We start from the raw sequence: 27,806 nt of genomic DNA, 5'->3' as shown, positions 1-27,806 counted from the left end.
AAGTTCTTGGCATAGGTCTACTTTATTTTATTTTTGACATTAATTATTATTTTACAGTACCTTTTATTTTATACACATTTTAAAAACTACTTTCTTATAGTTCTTATATTTTCTTTCACCTCACTACTCCAGACTAGATCAGCAAACTTCTTTTGGAAGTAAGCTGTTAAAAAGAAACACACTAAATCACGATTATTTCAGGAGTCATTCCTTGCTATAACAAAAACCTTTTGAAATGAGACAGTAGCAAAAAAAAAAAAAAAAAAAAAAAAAAAAAAAAAACACAACAAAAAACAAAATCTAAAAGAGCAAAAAAGAAAGTCAGGCAAAATAGAAAAGAACCTACTCAAGCATCATGACTGCAACACTGAAAGATATTTTATTGTTAAATGCTACAAATCTTATTCCAATTACACGTGTTATTTATTACCACACCAGAAATCAAAAGAGAACCTAAAACATTATCAAAGCTAATGCTAAAAGTCTAAAATGGGCAGAGTATGGTATACAGTTCACACATTTTTTTTGTTTTTGTGTCAATCCTACTGAAGTAACAGCACGTTCAATATCTTAGCTCCAACTTGTAACCCGAAGTACTTCAAGAAAGAAGTTTCATGAGGCTTGAAGTTAAACACAGTCCACAACCTTTGGTGGATTACACTTCACAAAGGGATAGCAAGTAACAGGCTAATTTTTTCATTACTTTTCAGAAGCTTCAATGTTAGAAGGTGTTACAGAGCCAATGGTTCCTTTATACTCCTAAGAAAAAAAAATCAGTGTAAATGTTAAGCTACCTTTTCCACAGAAGAACAAAGATTTCCAGCAAGAGGTATCGTCAGGAAACAAACTGATGTAGCCAGTAAGATTCATCTTGCCTCAAGGTTGCATGGACAGGTAAAAAGCACAGCAGTTTCTCCTTACAAAGCTAAAAGCTAATACGGGTCATAAAATACAACTAACCATAGACTGGGGAAATCTTGTATGCTATTGGGACGTAGTTCAGCCACTTGCACTAAAGAAAGGGGTGCGGTCATCCCTGTCCATAGAAGTAACTTATTAAAAGGAAAAACAGAGGCCATTCAAAAATAAGAGCACCTGGAAAATTATCTACAAAACTATATGCAAAAACAGAATTTTATAAATGTTGTTTTACCTGTGGAGGGTCAGTAGGAGAACTTCGAGGTGAACAGTTATTTTCATCAATTTTTATTTGTTCATACGTACGCTTCTTCACCTTTCTGTCTCCATCTAAATGAAAACAAACTGAAATTTATTTCTCTGACTCGTCAAACAAGGTGCTGTATTTTCGTAAGTAAACAAAATACTTACACAAAGCTTGCCTAAGTTGTTCTAATACATCATTTTCATAAACAGACCTTTCTTCCCAGATAGAGAGCACTCGGCCAAGGTGCTTTTTACAACTTTCATCAGACTCACTGTAACAAGAAAAAAAGAAAAATGAACACAAGGTGAAAATACATCACAGTTGAACTACAGTATGATTATCTTTCACAGAAGCATCTTGGCATGCCTTAAAGTATGAAAAGTTCAATAACATCAGAAAATATCGAAGCCCCAGTTTACAAAAAAGACCAGTTCAAGGTGTTTCAGCAAGGGCACCAACAGCAACAAAAACTGAGTGCCCAGTCCCCTGTTTCTATTTTAGTTTGCTCAATCCATTGTACGTCTGCATTCCCATTACGCAAAAGCTGCAATTTTTTTTTTATTAACTGCTCTAGAGCACTATATGAAAATAATGCTGTACCTAAGTTCTACCATTGTTCTAATACAATAGCCAGCTAAATAAAAATAGAATAAAATAATAAAATAATAAAAATAGATTTAAAAATATAGAATAGCCAGCTAAAAAAAATTAAATAAATAAAATCACAAACACCAGTAATGAAACGTACCAGATTGATGTAGCATATAAATGCAGACAGAAAATCTTAAAATAAGGCACTTCTAAGTTTTCTGAGGGAAAAATGATTAAACACAGATGAGTTTACTACATAACTTTATCTAACAGCATTAAGACTACTCAAGATCAAAAGAACATTAGAAGTATTAACGAGACTTCCGAGTACAGCATTAGCAGACAAGGACTACCTGGGTTAAATGGATGAACGGAAAACTAATCTGCTAAAATACAATGAAGGGCACTACACATAACAGCATACTCTACCTTGAAACATGTTTAAAAGCCTCCACTATTACTGGAGCAAAGTCTTTTGTAAACTCCGGTCCTTTTCTTTTGCTGTTCTGTATGACATCATTGGCCAAGTACAGGAATGTCAGCTTCCTATTTGGTTTTGCTAATAAAAAAAGAGAACAATAAATAAAACAGAATATTAGAAATACATAATTAGAAACACCAGTTTATCCAGAACATCTGTTCTTCCTTTGCTATATAATTGAAAAAGCCAAATTAAATGGTCTTTTTCCTATTCTCATTATCACAATATTTCATTTCAATTTTGTATTTATAAATGCACAGAGATCTTGGTCATACACTAATTTTTTTTTTTCTTCTGCACAACTGTTAGCTCACATTCTTCCTCTTCCTTTGTGACACAAGTTCCCTCTAGCTCTATTTCCAGAAGCAAGTATATAAAAAAAGTGTTCTTCAGGCTTTCAGGTGTTTTCCTGAGCCTGATGTACATGGATTACTTGGAAGCCTTCATTGATTTCTTCCAAGAACCTCAGTTCACCTTGGAGACAACATGAGTTTCTTACTCCCACTGAAGCCCTCTAACAAGGAGCTGTACAGGTCCACTACCATTCACATGAACACCACGTTTCTGGTTTGAACTTCACTCAGTCTTACATGACAATTCCTCATTTTCATGTTTGAGCAAACTGAATTGTCAATTTTTAATCAAGTTCTCCATGCTACTTTGATACTCCACTCACTGCCTGATCACTAAAACATTTATGTGCATGCAGCTGTAACCTCATGAAAACATTTTCAAAAATTGCTTTCTGACTGCTGTAGCTCTCTTTCCAAGCACTTCAAGCATTTCACCCCTATCTCATCAATCTGTAATAGAATGAAAACTTCCACCTCATGTATTTTCCATTTTTACTCAGTTATTTTAATTTATCATCACACCTGATCTAGTTTTCATGAGTTTTTGGATTTCTTCAGAGCTGCGAGTCTTATTCCAATTCTTCTAATCTTGTGTTAATAATGGAAAACTCTTCAATATCTGTAACTACCATACAAACTCAGTATGCATGCTCTCTCTTTAAAAGGTAGTTTCTCTTGAAGGAAAAGATTTAATAGTTTCCACCCTTTCAAGCACAGTTGTAAAAAAAAATCTAGAAATTTTTATATTTATTATTTTGAACTCCTATTCAGTTCCCAGGATGATTTTATTTTGCTAGTTTTCATTCCAATTTCTCGAACAAACCAGAGAAACACACATTTTACACACATATACAAAATCAACGCCGAGATAATTCTATTCTAAGTGGAATTCTGCACTACAGCAAGACTCCTATGAGGGATTTCTGCATAGAATATTGATCATTTCCTATAAACTTGGTGTACGTGTCTGTCCAAGAAAATAGAAATTTGGACACCTTGAAAAAAGAAAAAAAAAAACTGTATTAAAAGTAAAAAAGCACCTATCTGGAAATACAGTAACACATCTTCTATCTATGCTGCAGGTAAATCACAGTTCCAACACATAGAAAGATTTGAACTATTCAAAAAGGGAGTCTTAGAAAAAAGTCTGTCTTACAGCTGCAACAAAATAAATCACTTCTTAGAGCTGACCCCAGTTCCCCCAGTTTCTCAAAGGAACTAAAAATCAGGACTACAATTCTAATGAAGGAGATAGCTCACCATATACTACAAGCTCTGAACTGCAGGAAGGTTAAGACCTTGTCTGTCCCTTTCATAGAAAAAACAATGTTTCAGTCCTCAGTGTTGCAACTTATTTGTGACAGATTTCACCTTCTTGCATTCAGCAAGTAACCAAATCACCTGAGTCATGAAAGAAAGACTGGAGATGTATGCAGTGCTTTGAAATCAAGTGGCTGCAATTCTCAAAAAGACCATATTTTGTTCTCTACAATAAGCAGACCAGTGCATAGTGTTTGCAAAGAGATGCTAAAACTCAATTTCACTTTCAAATTTGTTTCCTCAAGTATTACTTTTTTAGCCTCTCTCTGCTGCTTAATTGTAACAGATATATATTAAGTAAACAAAGATCCTTAAAACACTGTTAAGCCTGCTCTGGCTTTGCATAGAAACCCAGCCTTTATGAATTCCACCTTTACATTCATAAGAAGTATTGCAAAGTAAAATCTAATTCTTCCTGTTGTAAGAATGCTATGTGCAAAACTGAAGATTTAAAATATATATACCTACATAGGTATATATATTTTATATATATATAAATACCTACGTATCTATCTCTAGAAGGGTTCCTTTCAACTTCTAAATCTTCAGGAGTTACATACTGGCCTACTATCACTCTGCCTCACACAAATATGCAAATGGGGTTGACAATTCTCAGCTGAGAAAAACAAGGTGTTCTATTGCTACCATGACAGTAAATTAACTACTGAAGCCTAAAATACAAAATGAAATCCCAGACTAGACCTATTCTAAAACATTCTGTTTAAAGCATCTCTCTTCAGCAACAGTGAAGATAACTTTACACCCTGGGATTTAATATACCAAGATGGATCACAGAGCAGTTTGCATATTTAAACAAAAAGAAGCGTCCTCGGTGCCAGGCAAAGTTAGTAGAAAAAAGCACTGTTAAAAGGAAACGAAAGAAAGCTGTGTATGATCTTAGGCTAAAGGAGGATTGCATGGTATATAATGCTAGACTATACAGTGCTAAAAGTAACTAGCCCATAGAGTCCTTGGTACACTAACAGTACAGTCTGCAAACATTAAATTATTATGAATGCAGGTTGGACTGATTCCAATTTTCAGAAACTCTGTGCAGTGTTCACATAACTCTTCTACTTACCTCAGATTTAACACCTTCCCCCTTCCACAGTCACCAAAGCAGCTCACAGAAGCACCAGATTGATATCTTTCAACAGGCCCATAGTGCTGGCTGGTATAAGGGTAGATTTCTCTTAAAGCATTCATAATGACACTTATGAGAGTCAACACCTGGCAGCCTGCTTCAAAAATATACCTTACACTTAATTGCACTGAATACTCTGCAGATACTCATTATATTTCACCTGCAACTAAGATAATAAGGCAGCAACCCTGGAGAGACTTTGCATCTTCTTTACCAAGTTTTAACTTTGGGTGATCTATGCCTCTTAGGAACACATACTTCTTAATCTTGCTTAGGGTCTCCTGGCTCTCTTCCAGTCCAATAAAGATCCCCTGGCATTGCATGCTTGAGCCCACAGTACTTGGAGAACTGTGATGCCCAAGAGCCATCACTTCAGTGCAAGAAACCAGTACCCTGGGAAGGAATTTACCCAGTAAGGCAGTATGATGGTCACATTCACTTAGGTTAACTCTGGTCATCAATAATTACACTTATCTGTCTTCTCCAGGTTTACCTTCCAACACTGGAAACTGAGCTCCCATGAAGATTACTAGAAACAGACCCATTTGTTTCATGCTGTTTTACCCCTACTTCCCTAGAACTGAAAGATACTTCAGAGACTCGCAGCATGGCTGAGGTTGGCAGGGCCCTCTGGGTCCACCTGCTCCAACCTCGGCTCTAGCAGGGCTATCCAGAGCACGGTGATCAGGCCTATGTCCAGGATACTTCTGAAAATCTTCAAGGAGGAGAATCTACAGCCTCTCTGGGAAACCTGTGCCAGTGCTATGGCACCCACACAGCCCAGAAGTGCCTCATGCTCAGAGAGAACCTCATGTGTTTCAATTTCTACCTGTGGTCTCTTTTCCTGGTGCGGGGCACCACTTAAAAGAGCCTGGCTCCATCTTCCATGCACCAACCCCTTTAGGCCTTTTAGACACCGATGAAATTCCCTGAGGCTCCTCTTCTCAAGCTGAACAGTCCCAACTTCCTCACTCTCTACACCCAGGGAAGGCATTCACTCCCCTGATCACCTTGATGGCACTCTGCTGGACTCCTTCCAGTATATCCATGAGAATTTGCTGCCCCAGACATATCAAAAAAATATCCAAATAATTTAAAAAAAAAAAAAAAAAGCATGTAGGCAGCACAGATTTTCCCTTAAAATGCATTACAAGTTAATGGACCACTGACACATCTGAAAACGTTAATGGTTTTGCTATGTCAACTGACCTCAACTGAAAGTAATATTTAACAAGAGGTTTTGAAAAAAAGAGCAACAGTAAGCTAAAAGCCCACATCAATTAACAGCTCTAACCACTTTTTTTTTTTTTTTTACTGAAGTCCTCTAATACAGTTTTAGATAAGAATTTCATTTGATTTCTTTTGAATTATGTTAGTCCACAGATATGCAGCAGAGTGTAACAATGTCAGCACTTCTCCCCAAATCCCCAGGTCATTTCCTGTGTCATAACATACTTTGTATCTTTTCATGAGAGTATGAATGACACCTTCCGACATACCTGACAATCATTCAAGCTTTTTGTACCGGCTTATCTTTTCAAATTAAACAGCACTGAAACTTGAGTGCAACCTCACTGTGAACTAACCTGAGTATTCAAGCAAGTTGACTAAGGCAGCACTTTCTGGAGCTATGATTGAATGCACATCTGTAAAAAGTAATTCAAGAGTCCATCATCAGAAAAGAAAATTTAAAGATAAGGTAACCCACAGAAGTGCTGTTATAAGACCAGCACATAAACTGAAAATTCATTAGTCTTCTACCATGAAAAAGTTAAAGCAAGTGTGCAATACTGCAAACTCATATAATTCTCCTGTTGAACATGATCAAGGTTTAAGAATCATTGTCCTTCCTTTTCTAAGTGGATATTACCTACACAATGCATGTCCAAGGTTTGATGGTCCAGGTATCTAGTTTTGGATTTGGAGGCTAATAGTGAAAGGAAACAGCCTACAGCTGGGAAAGAGGCCACCAGCATTCAATTACAACAGGGACACAAGAGAGACATAACCAAATAAGACATAAGAGAGACATAACCAATAACCAAAAGAGAGTCATAAACCAAATAAACCATTCCAACACAGTCATTCTGCAGAAATGTCCCTGTAGCACTTTGTATATCTTGAATTGCCTGAATATAAGAATCAAGTCAATTCCTTCACTGCCTGGCTGGGACGATGTCAAAATGGATGTAAATCAACAGTTTTAGGATAAGGAAATTCATATATATATATATATATATATATTCAGAACAGAATTACAAAAGCCAGGCAGGTTCAGTGAAGATATCAGGATACAAGTGGTGCAGTTGTAAATATATGCTTGTACACATTACATTCTTAAATGCTAGTAGAAGATATTCAGCCAGACAAGGTGCATTATACAACGAAATATGAGAAAGCTTCCTACACTACCAATCTACTGCACATGAACACATTATTTTTACAAAGCACGTAAGTAGCAAATACCATTTTCTAACTTAGCAACATGCATTCACCTTGAATATCTGCTTCTAGCCAATCTCTAATCCTTTTTGTAAAGAAGAGAAGCTTTGTTTGGATTCCCACAAGTATCCCACCTTAAATATCTTATTATCCTTCTCAAAAACACCTACTAACTATTAAAATCAGTCAGCCATAATGCTTTGTTTTTTGTTTTTTGTTTTTTTTAAACAGAAATAAAAAAAGAAATCTGTTTATTTTCTTAGGGGTGCTACATTAACTGATGACAACAATGCCACCATTAAGTAAAACACCTTCGCCATCAGAAGATTCCCTTATTTAGAAGAAAAACTACATTACCTACTATAGAAAATAGCAGCCTTAAAATCAGGAACCTGTTTACTGAAGTTTACTTCACATCTGCAAGGCAACGCATTTTCATCATTTTCACTTGTGCTCCTGCTCCAAAGCAGTATCACAGCAATGCAGATATAGCACAACCTTCAAACATACTTTCAGTGTTGCTCGGCCTTCTCAATCTGCACACCATGATCTTCTACGTTACAATTTTCTGAAGCATTGTGCAACTGCTACAACAGATACAAGATTCAGAAAAATACACTGCATCAATGCCAACAGCTAGAACGAGCAAGGGTCCGAACACAAGCATATGTCCCAGCAGCAGCTGCAGACAAATACAAAAATAAAAATTAGAAATAAGCAGAAATATTTGCTTCTTTCACCACTGAATGACTTCATCGCACACACAGAAAAGAGCTTGAGCATAACTAACTTGACTATCATTTTACCTGCTGTTCAAATGATAAAAATATAACCCTACGTACCAGCATAAGCTGCAGCTGTCTCAAAGAAGATATACAATGTTTCTTAGAACCTGGATAAGCTTTGCAGTGAAGACAAAGATCAGGTTGTGAAAGAGGTGACAGCCAAAACAAGAAATCAGTTGCTAATGTGGAGTTTCAGCATCCATTTCTGAGGCTGACTGATCTAAGAGATGCCCTGTCAGGCTCTCGCTCTCAGGAAACAGATATCTGGATGTGAAATTAAGGACAATATGCAACAAATCTATTAAGAAATCATTAGGATGTAAATATCGAGTGTGACATAACTGAACTTAGAAAAGCTAAAAGAAAATGAGTTTACAGTAAAGAAGGTATTAAATGTAACTAACTGGAGCATGAAATAAGAAGCACCATGGTTGTTTCCTCCAAAGTCAAACCTTTAGCAATTTCCACAAGCACGAGAGCGAGCACACTGAACAAGTACTTACCACTCCCTAGAAACCTGATACTGAATTATGGAATTGAAGTTCCAATTAAAAAATAATAATAATAACCATACATAACCAAACATCTACAGGTGCCAAGAATCCTGAAATCTGGAAAGAACAGACAGATACAAGAAAATATATCTGATCCGCAAATACAAAAAAAAAAAGTTTTTGTCTCCCATTCAGAAGAGCCTCTTTAAAATGCTCCTAGGGGTTTTTTCAGCAGGCAATCAGTAGCTGCAGGCTTAAACAACAGTAGTATATGTGCATTGCCACTATGTAGTTAAACAACACCCTGTAAGACAATCCCTTTAAGAGCACATAACATCTACAAGTTTAATGGGTCCATTATTTGCATTTCAGTTTTGGTTGATGCATTCACATTATGATTAACATAATTATAATTAACTAGTCCTACATAACTAAAAGCAAGTTTAAGACTCAACTAAATTCAACTGTCAAGATAGTGGCCTTTCAGTATCTAAAGGGAGGGCCACAGGAAAGAAGAGGACAGACTCTTCAGCAGGGTCTATGGAGAACAAGGAGAAATGGCTTCAAGCCATTTTTAAGAGGGTAGATTTAAGTTGGACACAAAGAAAAAAGTCCTTTATAGAGAGGGTGGTGAGGTATAGGGGACAAAGAATAATCTGCAATAGAAATCCAAACTGCGTAACAGATTTTGACATCAGTAAAACACGTCAGAAATGCAGTACTGGAAAAGTATCCTCATCATCAATATGTTTACTACATAAATCAACAATGAAATTCAAAACAATTCAGACTCATGATCCAGTCTAGCAGAGTAATCCAGCGCTAACAGCCAAAAGCCTGAAGTTGTGATACGATCCTCAGTATCACTTGCGTGGCCATCAGCTTTCCAGGGAATTTACCTATTTAGAAGTAAATTAGTGTTTTTGTTACATCTTGAGCACAGGAAAGCCACACGGTGCATGAAACCTTCAACAAAAATTAAAGTTTAACCACTAGCAGAGAAGAAAAACTGGTGTCTGAAGACCCCTGCTTTCTGTCAAAATAGGAAAAATCTTTGTTGTAACAGTAATTAAAGTCAAACACATTTGGTGCATACTCATTATTTAATTTTTCAATGAACTAAAGGATCTATCTTCCATTAACCACAAAAATAAGACAGTTAATACACTGCATAGCTGGAAAGAAAAAAAAAACACTACATACACTAAAATACGCACGTCCAACTCACCAGGTTTTGTGTTTTTGTTGCCTTCTTTTTATCTTTTAATAATGAATACAAAAAATAAAAGTTGTTACTTGTATCACACAGAATCACAGAAACACCAAGGTTGGAAAAGATCTACAAGATCAGTCCAACCATATACATTATATACATTAACTATATCATATATTTCATATGCAACCTAATTCCTCTTCACTCAATATGGTCCAGGGAAGCAAGAAGGTGGGCACTCCTGTACTAAAATGCGTTGTACCCAGAGTCATACCTGAGTAGTTTCGAGCAGATGAAGAATCAGGAATACTTAGTATCTCAGGCTGGGCAGCAGCTCTGCCACAGCTTCATTCTAAGTGACAAAGTTACTTTCATTAGCATACATTAGAAGTCAGCCATTAAACAGCAATGCCCCACCCCCTACATTAAGGCCTTGGAAACTAGGGAAGAGGAGGCTGAGGGGAGACTTTATTGCTCTCTTCAAATATCTGAAAGGTGTTTAGGGTGACAGCGGGGTTGGTCTCTTCTCACTGGTGACAAGATGAGGGGAAATAGCCTCAAATTGCGCCAGGGTAATTTTAGGTTGGATATTAGAAAACACTTCTTTACAGAAAAGGATTGTTAAGCACTGGAATAGGCTCTTCCAGAGAGGTGGTTGAGTCACCATCCCTGGATGTGTTTAAAAACCATTTGGATGTGGTGCACAGGGACATGATTTAGCAGAGGATTGTCCAGCATCTGTGTTGCCTAAGTTAGATGCACATCTCTTCACCTCCACTGCAACATGGTGTAAAGGCAACAACTATTTTGAAAGTAAAAAAATTTGCACCAAATTTTAGGAATGAAAGAATGATGAACCTAGTAGTTGTTTTAATGAGTATCTTAATGAAGTTCAAGCAATCTCATCTGAAACAAGGACTTCTAAAAAAAATGAAAGCATCTGGAAAAAATAACCAATGCACTGTATTCTGTTCAATACAGTCAACTGCGCAATGTTGTAGTATAATCTTTCTTCAGCCTGAAAGGAGACAGACTTGAAGGAAGATCTGAAGAAGGGCGCAGTAATTTAAAAAAGGTGATGCAACTGAAGGAAATAAAATCCAAAAAAGGCAAGGTCTGACTTTCACATCCAGGACAAAACAGTGACAACAGTAACAGACAACATCAATTATCTGTGTTCACATTCCTCAAATAGAGCCCAACTTACTCTGACAGGACAGAAAGCACACTTCTATGACTGGCATCACTGCCAGCATTCAACTTTGTGATGCTTTAGCCAAGCTAGCTTCACATGAGTGTGAAACATATGAAAGAAACACTTTACATACAGCTTAATGGCACAGAAGATGACCAGGACCTTGAAAGGAGCTTTTTCTGCAGAGCAAGGTTATGACATGCTTTTCACACACCTTGAAGGCTGGCTTCCAAAGAAATCATCATAAAAATTGTGTTTGAAGCAGCAAAAGCTGAATGACACTTCAGCAAATGAAAGATAAAAATAACTATACATAGGTCGTTTCAAAAGTAATGCCTCCTATTTATTTCCATGGGAACTACAACAGATAAATAGAGCATGGTAACAGTAACTGACAGAGAAAACTTTCACCTACAAAACACTATTTTTCAACACAGCCATCACCATTAGCTATGCACTTTTGCCAGCAAAGTGCCACACTTGTAAAAATCTGCACCAGTGGAGGCGACCCACTGTTTCACAGCTGCTATGATGGTGTCATTGCTAGAAAGTTCTCCATTCTCCATATGCAACCCACGTTTCATTAGCCCAAATAGATGAAAGTTGGAAGGCGCCAAATCCAGATGATATTGTGGGTGCGACAGGACAGCCCAGCCAAGACTGGCAACATGCTCCACAATCTTCACTGGTTGCAACAAAAAGGTTGTCTTCTCCTCTGGCCAGGCTCTAGAAGTTGGTGCCTTCTCCCTTAAACAGCATCACAATGTAGCAGTCAGAGTTGATAGTCTGTCCAGGTTCCATGAAATTCAAAAGTATCACACCTTTCCCATCCCAAAAAATGGTACAAATCCCTTCACCTGCTAAGAGCTGCATCTTGAACTTCTTCTTTGATGCGGGATTCACATGTCACCATCAATTGCCATTTTGACTCCAGCTCATGGAGGTGACATCATGTCACCTCACCGGTAATGATGCAATCTAGGAAACTGAGCAATCACGGGACCCACTAGGCACAAACTTCACAATATTCCAACACTGCCACCTCTAACACATTGAAGCTGATATTCAGCTTTGTTCACAGTTCCCTGATTGTAATCTGTTGATTTGCATGGATGAGCTGACCAAGATGCTCTTCATTTTGTGGTGTGACAGCTGCGTGTGGCTTGTCTTTCACATCACTGTTGCCACTGCTGAAACGTACCACCCTCTGCCTCACTGCACTCACATCTACTGGTTGGTCTCCATCAATGTTCAGCAAGTGCCAATGAATGTTATTAGGTGCAATTCTGTCCACATGGAGGAATACAAGGATGCATCTTTCCTTCAGGTGCACTTCCATTTCAGACACCATTTTCTCAGACTGCCCCTCTGCTGCCATCTGTCATATAGCAATTAAGTTTAACAGAATACTGGTGGGAAGGTTCAACATCTACTGCCATACTATCAACATCCACCTCTGACGTTGTGGGCCAACATAATGCAGTTGGACGCACTGCTTTTGGAACAGCCCTCATAGCAGCTACGCATCTCTGAAGCTCCTGACCTACATCTTCAAAACAGACTTACAAGTAGAAGCCAGATACTGAAAGCTAAGAAAAGAGCTCATGGGAATACTTTGCTTTAAGAAGATCATTATCTTTGTCTCTTAATGACATCTCTAAGCATTTAGCCATGTTTTGAGCATTTTGTTTCTTCAATCACACAAATAGCGTAACAGGAAAATCATACTAATGCTGAAGTTGAGAGCGGAGCATTTTATGAGCTAGTACTGTGCACACGATCAAGGCAAACAACGAAACCTCTAGCTGAATGCCAATTAGTTTAAGGCACTTTTTTGATATCTTTTAGAGCACCAGACATTGAAACTGTTTGTCTAGACCCCCTGGGAAATGTAAGATTCATTCATTTGTTCTCAGAACATGAAGAAAACACTTCCAAAGTGAAACACTGAAAATGTTTTTTTTTTCTTCCCCTCTAATATGAAATATACCAACAAATACGCATTTCTTTTCAGGAATTCATTTGTAACAGACTCAAATAATTCAATTTATGAATTAAGATATCCAGTAACACAACAGAAAAAAAAAGTAGGATTAAAAACTCAAAAAAGCAACATTTCATCAGAAAAGCCTATCCTAAATAAGAATACAGTAGCCATTTGAAAACCTACAGAAATAATAATCTATTTCCATACTATATTCCAAAGTTAAGTATTGCTGCATACTCAAAATATTATTTTAAGGGTAGTTCAGTTACTCTGTTATGAAGTTATGTGCTCTAAATGAGAAGTAATGATGAACGAGCCACTCTTTGTATTCTAATACATATCATTTCTGCAGGTCAATCAGCCCTCTTAGATGCTCAAAACTAAGGTAGTGGTTTCTTTTCCATAAGTTCTATTATGACTTTGCTTTATTTTTCCTCTTTACTTGAAAACCTACCCACCTGCTTTTCCCTTTAAAGATCTGTATAATAACAGAATCCAAGGTGAGCTACTGGAAGACAGTAACATCTTCTAAAGCCAGGTACACTTCTTGCAAGTGACTTACTTATATTTAAAGGAACTGAGATCAAGTTATTTTCTAGGAGGGTCAATGGCCTCCCATGCAATTTTTTCATTTCAACCCCAGAAAGAACAGAAAGCTCTCTGCTGTTAAAAGGAAAACCATTAAAATAACTAAGGCTGCACACTGGACACCAAATATTTAATACAGTTAAAGAAATAAACGCGTCTATTAGGTTAGCATCAGTACTATCCGCCTGGCAATAAAGTATCCTTTAGGACACATTAAACTGCTACATCCATCTTCATCTGCCCGACATGAATAGTTGCTGGTGTAAGGGGACGAAGAGACAGTAGTTACCAGCGTTATTAATGATGAAAGAGTACCCAAGACCTGGCATCTTGGAAGAACCTTGGCTACCAGTATTTAAACCCCTCGCACACCACCTTTTTCCCTTTTCTCACTGCCTTCTATTGCTCTGTAAGAGGAGGAAGCCAGCCATCGGCCTCCTAAGAAACAACTCGCCGAGGGAGGGAGGAGGAAAGGGAGGGGAAGAAAAAAGAGAGGAGTAGCACCTCCCAGCACGCTGACACCCCGAGGCTCACACCCGCCCCTGCAGCTCCGCTCTCCCCAGACACCGGGCCCGCCCTTTCTCTCCCCGTGCCTCCATCCCGGGCTCGAGGGCCGACGCAGCCCGACCCCCTCCCCGGGCAGCCGCGCCCGGGGGCCGCCCGCTCCTTCCACAGCCGCCTCCCCGGGGGAGGCCCCACCCCGCAGCGGAGCCTCACCTTTCCGCAGCTCCCGCTCCCACACGCTGACGATGAGCGCCGAGTGCTTGCGATGATGGATGAGCCACAGGCTCAGGGTCTGCACGCTCTGCTGCGAGTTGCTCAGCTCCGACAGCTTCCGCTCCAGCGCCGCCTCCGAGAACGCCGACATTCCGAGCCCCGCTCGGCCCTGCCACCCCCACCAGCGCGGCTGCGGCGATGCCCGGCCCCGCTCAGTCCCCGCCTCTCCGCCCCAGCGGGGGAGGAGCCGGCAGAGCCCCGTCCCTTCCCGCCTCGCCGGCCGCCACTTCCGCGCGGTCCGACGGCCCGGCGCTGCAAAATGGCGGCGGATGAACCTCCGGAGAGCCGCCCGGCTCCGCCCCCCTTCTCCTTCTTCCCTCACTTCCGGCAGAGGTCCGAGAGGTGGCTGTTGGGGGTGGGCGCTGAGAGGCTCCCGCCCCTCTCGGAGCGTGATGGGTGACCAGTGCGGGACCGCCGCTGCCCGCACGCGTTCGCTTTCTCCAGCGAGGCTGGGTTCCTTGCGTGGCTGAGTAGTCTCTTTTAGGGAGATGCTCTGACGAGGCCTGAGGGCTCTGACATATGGAAAGCAAAGGAGTAAAAAAAAAAAAAAAAAAAAAAAAAAAAAAATGTTGGGAAGGTCTTCTTTTGGTTCTGGGAAATAAAAAACTGACCCGAATAAGGCCCGAGGCAAACTGGACATACCAGCTTCTTAAACCTCACAGGTTAAGAAGCTCGTTGTGATGCAGGGCACATAGTATTTAGTGTTTGCAATACAGCCTTCACAAATTAGTCTGGCCTCACGCTTTAAAATTTTGTGGCTTCTTTCTTGTGTGCGTTGTTGTATTTTGTTTGTATAAGTCTCTGGCATTAACTATCTTCTGATGGGATTCCAACGTCCAAATGCAGCTGACAACTGATCACTAGTGATGTTCCACTGGGGGTCGGTACTGGGGCCAGTCCTGTCGAATATCTTTATTGACGGCATGGACAAGGAGTTTGAGTGCACACTTAGTGTGTAGGTTGACACCAGGATGGGATTTGCCTGAGCGTAGGAAGGCCCAGCAAGGATTTGGACAGGCTGGATCAACAGGCTGAGTCCAAATGTATGAGCTTTAACGAGTACGGAGTCCTGCACTTCAGCCACAAAGACCCCATGCATTGCAACAGGCTTGGGGCAGAGCAGTTGGAAAGCTATATGGGGAAAAAAGATCTGGGGTGTTAGTCAACAGCCAGCTGTTTCCAGGTTCCAATGGAATCACTGTTTCCACATGGCCAAGAAGACCAATAGCATTCTAGCTTGTATCAGGAACAGTGGTGCCAGCAGGAGCACGGAAGTGATCATCCGTCTGTACTCTGGACTGGTGAGGCTGCACCGTCAGTACTGTGCTCAGTTTTGGGCCTCTCACTACAAGAAAGACATTGAGGCCCTGGAGCACATCCAGATAAAGGCAATGAAGCTGTGAAAGGTCTGGAGCATAAGTCTTATAGGGAGCTGCTGAGGAAACTGGGATTGTTGAGTCTGAAGAAGAGGAGACTCAGGGGAGACCTAGCACTCTCTACAATAACCTGATAGGAGGTTGTGATGAGGGGGGGGGTCAGTCTCTTCTCCCTGGTAACAGTGATGGAATGAGAGGTAATGGCCTTAAGTTGCACCAGGAGAGATTCAGATTGGATATTAGGAAAAGTTTCTTCTAAGAGCAGTAATGCACTTAAGCTCATACATGTTTAACATGCATAACTTACTATTGGGACGCCACTCTTTAAACAGTGTTCCTTTCACACATCCAGTTTGTCATCACTAAACAGCAGAAAGCTAGTTAAAAAAAAATAAATCCCTATATTTTACAATTTAACAAGATTTTCTCTCTATCTCATGTCTGACATTCAGACGATGGCCCAGACAATTGCTTTCAGGTAATTTTCCTAATATTGGTTCCTGGTGAAATATTCCATTTCAAACAACAACAACAACAAAAAATAATAATAATTGTGAATGGTGAATGGGAGCATTAGGAGGTCTTCACATTAATTCTGTCCACAAAAAAAAAACCAGATGTATCTGTGGCATGGATGACTGAGGAACTAGGAGGAATTTTACAGAAATGCACTTGAGAAAGAAAGTTAAGTGATGAGAGATCTCCAATTAGCCTCATATTCTCTCAGCTTACTTCATCTTGATCACCAATAACAGAAGAAATTCTAATACACTGCTATTTTTGCAATGTACAGCAGAGGACACTCTGGTCAAGTAGAACTGGCCAGTGAAGTAAAATTAATACAGAGCTAACAGAGGTGCATGCATTAGAAAAATGAAATATGAATGATAATTTAGTACCTACCATTCAAATATGGCTTTTGAGAGGCATGTATTCTGACATTAATGGAAAAACTTTTGGATGACTATGGAACAAGAAGCATTTTTCTCACCTACAAGACTGGTTTAAAAAGTACTTGGCAACAAACTGTAAAATTTAGAAGTTAAAGCAGGAAAGATAAGAAAAAACAAACAGGAATGAATCCCCAGAGATAGGTATTTATTCTGTGAATGAATATATTTAAACGCCAAGGGAGTGATTTATAATCTGTTCATGATATAACTTGTACTGTACAGCAAAGCTGAGATTTTAGTTTCCTCATAAATCTTTATAGCACATATTAAATTTGTAATCATAAATGCTTGCATCAGTAATCTAATTTTGAAAGCCATGCTTACCCAGTCAGTGCATGGAAATTTACCATGAGATTTACACAAAGTAAAGTGAATCTCAGACAGGCAGTATTCACAGGTTGGTTTGCTGTGGAGTTTTGAAAATCTCAGCTTTAATTCGGAAACAGTGCATGAATTATTCACCTGTCTTTGGAAAGTTCACCTGCGTCCATAGGGGCAGACTTGCAAATGGATGTTTTCTCTCACCTATTCCTGTTCAAACTATAAAAACACCTTTTCTCTGTTCCTAAGAATAAAATTATGCTCTGCTTCCGTTTTGTCTGATCACCATGTATTGGTGGTAGTCAGCTGTGTTCTCCTGCTCCTTGCGGGGTGAATCCAATGCAAGTTTAATATGATGGCTGTGGAGAAATTACTTAGTTGATATTTTTGTAGAACAAGGGACCTGAAATTTCCAGATACTTGAAAGCTGTAATTACCTTTCAGACTGAAGCTACCTAGAGGCTCTACAGCATCCTCACAATATGTGCTATTTAAACGATTTATAAATAAAACTTATCCACACTAAGATACAGATATTTTATTATAAATATTTATTAACTACAGTTGTTATAATTGTTTTATTTCTAAATGAAGTAAATTATATGTTTTTCATTTTTCCTCATCCAAGGACATCTAAGTTTTGAGATCTGTTACCTTGAGAGAATCACAGGGAGTGTTCAAGCACTAGGAAAGCTGATAGTGCTTTATGGGAGAGGAAAAAAAAAAAAAAAAAAAAAAAAAATCAAAAAAGTACCAGTCCACATCACTGCATCTTGGTTTTTCTTTGTTTATTTTTCCAATACCTGAGCATTTTGGTCATCCAGTCAGTTCAAAGAGAAGAGTTTGCTTTGCCAAGATGCTGGGACACATCATGTCTTGACTGTGCTAAAGTACTCTCCCGAAAGCAATCATTCCCAGGCACAAGTCTGTATTTGTGCACATCATCTGTCCGAATCACCTCAGTTTATCATCAGAACACTGATCTCTATTCCTTGGATTTACCCTTCAGGAAATGTGGCTGGGCTTAGCTCTCAGTGCTCTTGGAGCCATGATCAAAATGAAACTGCCCCAAGACTTATCACCAAGTATTTTTAAAGGTACAAAACAAAAAGATGAGGTAATATGGGTCAAAGTGTTTTTCTCTGAAGCTGACAAGAAAAGGAAGAATTAGACTGCAATATGAAGATGGGGAAGCCAAATGAAGCTAAAGGACTGGGCAAAGAATGCAGTTTGCATTGGTTGAAAGAGCGCTCAGAGCAACAAAATGGTCATAGCCCAGTTACCTGCAGTATTTCTGCCACTGTCACAGAAATAGCTTTCCCTTGAGCAAGCTGAGGTACTGCTAAAGAAGCAGAGGCACCACTTTTCCCATTCTTTTAACAAATTTGCTTCTGCAGGCTCTCTGTCCCAGCTGTCTTTTCACTTCTTCCCTTCTTTCCCATGGCAGAGAGAGCCTGGCACCCCTCAGACACTCTATTTGCACATATTACTTGGAATAGTTCTTCACCCACACCTGGGGCAAGCTTTTCTGTTTGCCTTTGTTCGTAAGCTGTCTTTTGACTTTTATAATGCATGCACATCCTTTCACCAAGATTTTCTTTAGCACAATTTAACTGATCCAAACCAGTTAAACCAACCAATCCAAACCAACTTAACTGATTGATTTATGCTAAATCAATCAATCATCTTCTTTTGGAAGATGCAGCTGAAGTTATTGAGCCCCAGTGATGTCTGGAGGCTTCCATGAGATTGCTCTATAGAGCAGCGCTGTACCACCGAATTCCAGAAATATTTGCTATATAAAATATGGATACTCAACTACTTTGCTGTTCACAGAGCCCAAATATCTCATTTCATGGTTTGATGATACGAACATGTCTTAATTTCAGAATCAATTTTAACTGTGATTGCTTCCTTGAGGGCACTCCATTCAGGTATTCCCCCCAGACAGCTATCACCCTTATAAACCATTTTATCTTGAAGTCCAGAGATGTAGCTGGATTTGGGAATATTCTGTGCTTCACTGGAATTATTTAGGAACCCTTATTTGACTTCATTATATAAAGCAGTAAAACAATCTATGTATATAGTTGTTTAGTAGACATAGTTGATCGGCTGTGTACAAATTTAAGATGATACAGACACTTATTCAACACCTTCCTCTTCTGCCTGTTGACTCCTTGCTATAAACATGAACCAGATCTTGCTTCAGAACTGAGAACATACCTTGCCCTGTATGAAGTATTTTATCATTTTTCTCTTTTTTTTTTGTAGCTTTTTTTTCCCCTCAAATTGTCCCATTCAGGAGATGTGGTGTTAAAGGAGGAATGGGCTTTCTCTAATCTTGTTTCCTACCTGAGAATTTGCGTCAGTCAGCACACCAGTTGCTGCTGCCTGGGTCTCAAAAATATATCACAGACTTACTTACCAGTTCTTTTTTATAGTTCTGAGCATTCAGAACATCCAGGGTCTTTAACGTACCTCAGTATAACAGTTTCTGGAGTTTCACACTTTAAATACTTTTCTGTCTGTTTTCAGTATGCTTGTGCTCCTCGCATCCTGAATCTGTGGAACTGATCCTGGTTACATATCCCAGTAAGGATAGACAAAGGAACAAAAAGTGAAGACTCTGAAACATAGCTGTACAGTAATTCCTGACTGATGGTGATTCATCCGAGTCATTCCTTCAGAAACAATCACATTTGTTAACTGTGTAACAAGAAGGCAAATCCCTGACAGAAATTGGAAAAATAAAGGGAGAGAATCAACTTGAAGTCCTGCAGTCAGAGAACAAAAGCAAGCTTAAATAGAAGGAAGAAGCCCATTCAAGTCAACTACAGGAGCTGCCTACTGAAGCCAAAAACCTTGGGGTGAATAATGAGCTCCTGCCGCAAAACACTTCACCTTTTAATGTAATTTATGAAATGCAGCAGTTATTTGTTGCTGAAGAGATTAACAGCAACCACTTACAGTTATATGTATATATGGTCCAGCAAAGGATTCCTGTTTTTTATACAGTAAAATAGATTGCACAATCAAAAAAATTATCCCTACCATTTCTATTATTTCTTTAGCTCTCTGTGGTGGAGATGTAAAGATATCTGCAGAAAACCTTCCCTGCTTCCTGTGTCAGGCATTCAGCCAGAACAGCTATGTAGATCCGGCATCTTCATCATCACACTTCTAAGTGGAGTCATACTATGAAAACATATACTGTGATTAATATATGGTTGCAATCAAGTCCTAGCTCTCCTTAGTAAAGGGAGTGCTGTAACTCAGCAAGAAAGCACTTCAGGGTATTAACTTAGGTGTGCAGAAAGGCATGAAACATTAGGCTGAGTAATTTCAAACATCTGAGCAATATATTAATGGATCATTAATACATGCTCTAGAGTGTATCTAGCTCTTAGTCACAGTAATAAAGCACATTTCTAATGATAAATAGTGCTATCTTCAAAAACAAAAGGAAAACTCAGTGATGTATTGAGCTAATAGGTGTAGAATGTTCTTTGAAATTTTGGAAAATGCAAATTTTGGTTTTAGTTTAAATAAAAGGAAGTGGGCTGGTTCACATTTGTGACCCAGCAGAGGACACACTGCCCTGAGGTCATTCAGTTGTAGGGAGTAGATGCTTTTTTTTTTTTTTTTTTTTTTTTTTTTTTGTTACTCTGTATGCTCATCTCATGGTTTTTGAAGATGGTGACTGCTGGCATGCTGTAGTTGAGAGAAGAGCTTATTCACCTTTTCTGGGCACTCATCAAACTACACCTAGAATAATGTATTCAGTTTTGATCTCCCTGAATCGTAGGAAAAGTGTTTGTAAACTTGAGCAAGTCCAGCAGGAGACTACTGTGATGGTTGGAGCACAGTATCCAAAAAGAGAGACTGAGGGAACTAGACTTTTTTAGCTTAGATAAGGCTTTGGGGGAATGTACAATCAATGGATGTACAGATGTTATAGTTATGAGGTATACCAGAGAGCTTAGCTACATAGCTATTGCACCAAAGCAAAAAAGATAGGACACTTACCCATACCCTGGGCTCACTTATAAAACTCCAGCAGAGTGTATCTTCCAGAAGAGATTCTCTTCCCTTCCCCCCCCCCCCCCCCGTTAGCCAGCTCTTAAATGGGTCAAGGAGAGGTGGAGCCAGGCTCCACTCTTTCCAGCAGCACAGGAGAATTGCCTTCACCTGTGCTCCTGTAGCTGACTCATTGCTCACCTCAGGTGATCAATCTGGTTCAGGCTGTGATTCAGCAGTTCTCATACAGGGAACATAATGGCAACTTTCCAGTACTTACAAAGAGATTACTGAGAAAATGGAACCATGCTTTTCATGGATATGCACGATGAGAGGCTGTCAGACAACGGTCATAAACTGAAATTGAAGATTCCAACTAGAAATATATAGAAAAGCTTCTTTTTTTTTTCCCTTTCCCTCACCATGGTTAGTCAGTTGATCAGTTTGCCTGATAAGGTTGTGTGGTTTCTATTCTTGCAGATTTTCAAGACCCAGCTGGATAAACCATTGCCCAGACTGGTCTGGTCTCATAAATGACCCTGCACAGAACTGTGGAGTAGTGCTCTTAGGCTGTGCCTACATACTGTGCTATTCGCATTTGCTGTGTGATGTACATGTACAACTTGGTTTGTACTTTCACACATTTAAGTACAGATCAACAATGCAGGGTTTATATTATTTGTCTGGGTTCATTTGGATCCAAATAGCATGATAGGTGGTCCAGCTGTACAAGGTTACTCTCCTATCATTTAAGCACCTCAGATTAACTTGTGTGTCAGTGTGGTCCTTCAGTATTCAGTATAAATGAGAACCTATTTATTCTAGATGATCAGTGACCACACAGAGCCAATTCCACAGAACGCAGCTTGCTCAGAAGGTCAGTGATACTTTGAACAGTAGGCTCTGGATCCACCTGAGAATGAGCTGCTGCTTCTGTAATAGGCAAAGGCGTACCACCTGGCAGAGGGCTAAACATTTTTTCCAGTCTCATCATACCAAAAAGTGAAGACATTTTTTTCCTCTGGAGGATGCTTAACCCCAACTTTGTACTGAACAATGAGCACGCAGAGATAGTAAAGTCTGCTACTAGCAGAGCCATCACCATATATTCTAAATGCCAATCATCAGTTACGCTGCCAAAAATATCAATGACTTCAGTAGTCACACTTTTCCCAAAATGCCTGGGGGTCCATGGGTGAAATCCATATGTGTTTCTGTTGCCTGCCAGCTCCTGTCTTCCTTACAATAAAAGCACACCTGTGGTTGCTAGATGGCTGTTTCCCAGGTAAATTTATCTGTTCATCCTAAAACTGTCTTTCTGAGCCTGCACTTTGAGCAAAGAACAATAAATAAGGAAAGGGTATGCAGGAAGAAAGCCTGTGCAAGATACTGAGTTCTTAGGTTGCTTTTGCAATATCCTCAGCAACATGACTCTAACGTGTCTCAGTTTTACTCATAGTTGTTAATGATATGGTCATCAGCTGTACTTGTTCTCTGTGGTATCATTTTGTCATGTCTGACTCAAAACATCGTCTCAGAGTGGTAATGAAAAACCAGTTCTGTATCAGAGTCAGCTATAAATGCAATAAAAAGTCTGTGTTTATTCAGACTTGTACCGCTTATAATGTGGTGAACACTCATACTCACATTACCTGGTGGTGGTCCAGGCCACAGTATGCTTCATCACTGGATAGTTCTCCCATCCAGTCACATCTGACCACAGCTGCTGCCCATTTAGAGAAAATGCCCCTCATCTCTATGAAAGAGGGACTTTCATTTTTTCTTGTGAAGTAACGAAGGCAGAAAATGGACGCAGAAAAGTTTGAAAGCAGGGTATAAAAGGGAGGGTGCTGTAGCAATTCTGGGAAACTGCTGCCTGGAGGCATCTGACATTTCCGATCTTCCTGCTGACAGAGACAATGTGCCGTGTCATATCTTCCTTGGCACTGATGTCTAGTCAGAACTGGAGCCAGTGTGAGGGGAAAGAGGCTCAAAGTCTTTGTAGCACTCCAGCATCTTTGGAACACTGCAAAGCAGAGTAGCTCAAGCAAGCTGGCTGATGACAACAAGCTGAGTGGTTCAGCTGATACAATAGAAAGAAGAGATACCGTCCAGAGGGACCTGGATGTGGGCCCACAGCACAGCACAGAATGGCCCACAAAAAAATAATGAAGTTCAACGAATTCAAGTAGAAGAGGTTACATTTTGATTGAAGCAATTGCAGATGTGAGAGAACAGACTGGGAGAACTCACTGAGAGCAGTCCTGAAGAGAAGGACTCTGATCTTGATGGACAAAAAGCTGCACGTGAGCCAGCACTATGCTCTTGCAGCCCAGAAAGCCAACGGTATCCTGGGCTGCATCAAAAAAGAGGTGGTCAGTAGGGAGGGGGGGGGTCATTGTCCCCCTCTACTCTGCCCTTGTGAGGCTTTATCTGGAGTTCTCCATCCAGACTTGAGACCCCCAGTACAAGAAAGATGTAGAGCTGTTGGAGTAGATTCAGACGAAGGCTATGAAGATGATCAAAGGACTGGAGTACTTCACCTATAAGAAAGGCTGAAGGAGTTGGGTTTATTTAGCTTGGAGGAGAGAAAGCTCCAGGGAGGCCTTATTGCAGCCTTGAAGAAAGCTTTTAAACAGGGGAGAGACAAACTTTTTACATAATCTGATAGTGATAGGACGGGGTGAGTTGTTTTAAACTGAAAGGGTGAAATATTTTACTCAGTGGTTGGTGAGCCACTGGAACAAAATGTCCAGAGATGCTGTAGATGCCCCAGCCCTGGAGGAGTTAAAGACTGGGTTTGCTATGGCCCTGGGCAGCCTGATCTAATGGGCAGCAACCAGGACTACAGCAGGTGTGTTGGAACTAGATGATCATTAAAGTTCCTTCCAACCCAAGCCATTCTATGATTCTTTGAAGTCAGACCAATTACATGTCACTTTTCTGAGAGAGTAAGACTTAAACATGAATCAGCACCTGCCAAATCAAGTCCAAGATTTTCTATTTATGGAGCCAGCATCCATAAGGTCATAAGTGCATGTTAATATGCTTGGACAATCAAGAAGTCAGCCCTTAATGAGCAGTTCATGATTTAGCCTTGACAGCACAAACACAGACATAGAAATGTCTGAGATGATATAATGTCAGTGCTTTCCACTGAGAAGACACATTCCCAAATGTGGAATGGGATTAAATGCACATATTTTTATTATCAAAATCTATGGATTTAGGGCTTTTCTATCCAGGTCATTCAAATAACTGAATTTGTAGCATTGTAAACAGTCCATTTTCTACGTTTCAGCATCAACGTAACTGCTAATATTTTTCTTGGAAACTAGATGTCAGTAGTGGTTTAGAAATAGCAGATAAATTTTCATTCCTATCTTGTTCATTAGCTACAACTCATTTACAACCTTTCAGGCAGTCCCTGTACACCTTCAGAAAAAGTGTAGAGCTCATCTGCGTTGTAACTGAATACTGAAATTAGGTCCTTCTGTAACCTTTTCATCAAGCAAAAAAAACGAAATTCCTTGGCCTTTGTTTGCTTGTCACCTGAAGCACTCTCATGTCTCTTTATTAGATTTTCTCAGACTTTTGCTTTTCTCTCAGTACAGAAGAAGACAAAGCCAGACACATCTACAAGCATGGTCTCACAAGTGCCAAACGAGGGGCAAGAATCACTTCCTTTGACCTGCCCATGGTGCAGTAATACTGCCTTGTAGAAGATGGTCCTCAGTAGTTGCATAGGCTCACCATGCATTTTTGTTTCGCTTGCTGATCCATAAGTTCTTTTTCATACAGTCCCTTTTCAACCAGACAACCTCCAGCCCCAGGGCTCTGCATTTTTCTCTCCTGAGCTTACTGACATATCTGGCAGCCTGTTAAGACCCATCTGAATGGCTGTCCTGCTCTCTAGCACACTGACTGACTTCCTTCCACCTCTTTATTGGCTCACCAGTACACTGTTGGCTGCAAACTTGCTGAAGGTGCATGCTGTCATCTTGCCTAAATCTTTAGAAGACATTAACTAGTAGTGATCTCAGTGTTGGCCTCTGGTCCTTCCTGAGAGACGTACCAAGTAACTACCCATCAGTTGGATTTTGTACCACTGATCACAGACCTTGGAGCCTTATGATCCTGCCATTGTTCCACCCACTCAGTAATAAACTTATCTAGTCTATGTCTCTGATTTCCTACAGAGGTACTGTGAGCACTATTTCATAGGCCTCTGTGTGCCTGAATACGGTGTCCACCTGGATTTGCTCCATAAATTTTCTGGATCCTGAGGTTTAGCTAACTAGCAAGTAGCTCCACAGTTTGACGCTTTTTGGTCATCTTGAAGAGGTTTCAGATTCATGGCATTCTCTCATGGTAACCACAGCTAAGATTGTTATCGACTCTCACATCTTCAACAAGTACTTCTTTATCCACAAGTACTGAGCACAGCAGAGCACCTCCAATGGATGACCCACAAAGCACCTTCAGTAAAGAATCGTTTCTAAGCTCCAGAAATTTCCTAGATTCTTGCACCTTGCTGTGTTACACTTTCCAGATATTCAGGAAGAACAGCAAGCACCGTATGGCATTTAAACTAAAAAAAATGTTTTATAACACATTCTTACTTTCAAGGTATGTATCAAAGATCATTAAAGGTAAACATGTGGGAGAAATCAAAGCCTTGTACAGACCTTGTAAGTCAGGAACTTGTCATGTAATCATTATGTATGAAAATTCCTTCAGTAAGTATTGTAGTGTAGGCAGAAAATCATTTTTTAAGGCTCTTCAAGGAAAATTTAAGAGAGTGTATATAACAGTGACATGTATCACAATATTATGCTGTGGGGTCAAGGGATGAGTGCATACTAAAGATTCACACTGTAAAAATAAATATAATTTTTCTTTGCAGAAAATAACTCCAGTGCTCTGAAGTGTCTATAATTTCTATACCTCAAAACTTCCTCTATCAATTGACTGCAGTAATATGGTTCTCACTGATGTCCAGGCAGAAATAGCAGAAGGAATATGGGCCCAGAGCAAAATTAAATCAGGTATTTCCTTACGTTTTCAGCTTTCAGAGTCATGCTACTGATCATCTTCAATTCAGAGCTAATTTTAACAAAGTCTTTCCACCTTTGTTCTAGGCTGAGGTGAAATATATTTAATGCACACCTGAATAATATAAAAGCAATTATGTATTATAGTCTTTGGTTACTGCATAATATTTTTCATCAGACCTATTTAGCTGTGAACGAAGTCATTTTTGTTGCATGAAAAAAGTAATGAAATAATCCAGCTGTCTGCTCTAGGAATCACTCAAAATATCTTCAGAAACAAGTATGATCAAATGTGTATTTGAACACAATCATCACGGCATGGGCAGTTAAGATTTAATGCAGATAAATGTAGTGGAATGAAATTAAACTTTAGAGGCATATGTTTCTCAAAACACAGGAATTGGTCATGTAAAGTAGATAATTTCTTTGTGTTAAGAGAGATCTCAGTATGCTTGCACTCAGCAGACCATCTTTTCAGCATCTCTTCCAACCATGGATATTCCAAAAAGCTTAGAAAAATCATCTGGGCATATGAGTATGAAATGGCCTTATAAGATCTTGGCAAGATAGTGAGTTATTGATTGCCAGAACTGCCTGTGTTGCTTCTTTTATAAGGAAGGAGCTCAGCAGCCTCAAGCTGCATCAGTTCCATTGGTCTCATAAAGTATCAGGACTATGCCAACAAACTTCATATGATATCATCAAGAAATGTGGCTTGTCCAAGCATACAATGCTTGCTTCCAGTCACTGTATGATTTGTACTGAAGATGACCTGAAATCCCCCCCTCCATTGACTAAAATATTTCTTTTGGAAATCTGAAACTTGCTGTGTGGACTGAGGGTAACCACACACCTTAGACAATTGTCCTAAATTGACATCTCCTGTGTCTACATGCAAAGCACATCATTTTACTACGTAACACCTTTCAAAATTCAGTGCATGGCTGCCCAGTGTCCTCTTTCAGATGTATCTGTCTTTGTAATCTTCCACTGTGGCATCTACTCCTTACCAAAATCCACCTGACACCTGTACACCAGCAGAGCTTCAAGAACAGAGCTTAAGAAGCTCTGCTAAAAATTCCTAAAAAAAATCCTAAGGGTCATCTCACAGTCAGCATGAAAAATATGAGAATGTAGAAGCTGTCCTCTTTACTGTCAAACTTTGACCTTTTCTTTTAGTACTGGAAATTGACCAGCCTCATACAAATTTTCTGCTTGGGGTGAGAATCATACAGGTAATGGAACATAGCCTGCTGATCTCACTGCTATCAGTGCTCAGTCCCTCACTGGCACATGTAAATCTTAAATGTATATCCTCCCCCACCAGATTTTAGACAAAATGAAATTCCATCAACCTTACAAGAGCTTTCTCTACCCTGAAGATTATTATCCTTGTCTGGATGTCAATAGGCATGTGTTGTCTTATATGGTGCAATGAACAGCATGTTGAGGTGCACTGGTTCTGCTTTTGCTTTTGTTAATGCCCATGCCTTGCAAGGAAGAAGGCACAAATTTCAAACTAGCCCTTAGGTTGAAGTGATTATCTT

The 27,806-nt window shown here is 39.7% G+C and overlaps 1 protein-coding gene across 1 annotated transcript in view; it reads right to left on the bottom strand.

Moving 5' to 3' along the window:
* Positions 1-14,823, bottom strand: part of RPRD1A (regulation of nuclear pre-mRNA domain containing 1A) — a 41,493-nt gene extending 26,670 nt beyond the window's left edge. The window contains exons 1-4 of the mRNA XM_052704377.1: positions 14,476-14,823; positions 2,186-2,315; positions 1,330-1,436; positions 1,154-1,248 (exon numbers count right to left, since the gene is read on the bottom strand). Of these exons, the coding sequence (XP_052560337.1) occupies positions 1,154-1,248; positions 1,330-1,436; positions 2,186-2,315; positions 14,476-14,626 (483 nt within the window). The 5' untranslated portion in view covers positions 14,627-14,823. The remainder of the gene's footprint in view (positions 1-1,153; positions 1,249-1,329; positions 1,437-2,185; positions 2,316-14,475) is intronic.
* Positions 14,824-27,806: the final 12,983 nt, after the last annotated feature.

The sequence above is a fragment of the Tympanuchus pallidicinctus genome, unplaced genomic scaffold, assembly GCF_026119805.1.
Source record: "Tympanuchus pallidicinctus isolate F22 unplaced genomic scaffold, pur_lepc_1.0 scaffold5, whole genome shotgun sequence".
NCBI classification, from domain to species: Eukaryota; Metazoa; Chordata; class Aves; order Galliformes; family Phasianidae; genus Tympanuchus; species Tympanuchus pallidicinctus.
The sequence above is the reverse complement of the archived record's forward strand: the minus strand, read 5'-3'. Positions and strand labels throughout refer to the sequence as shown.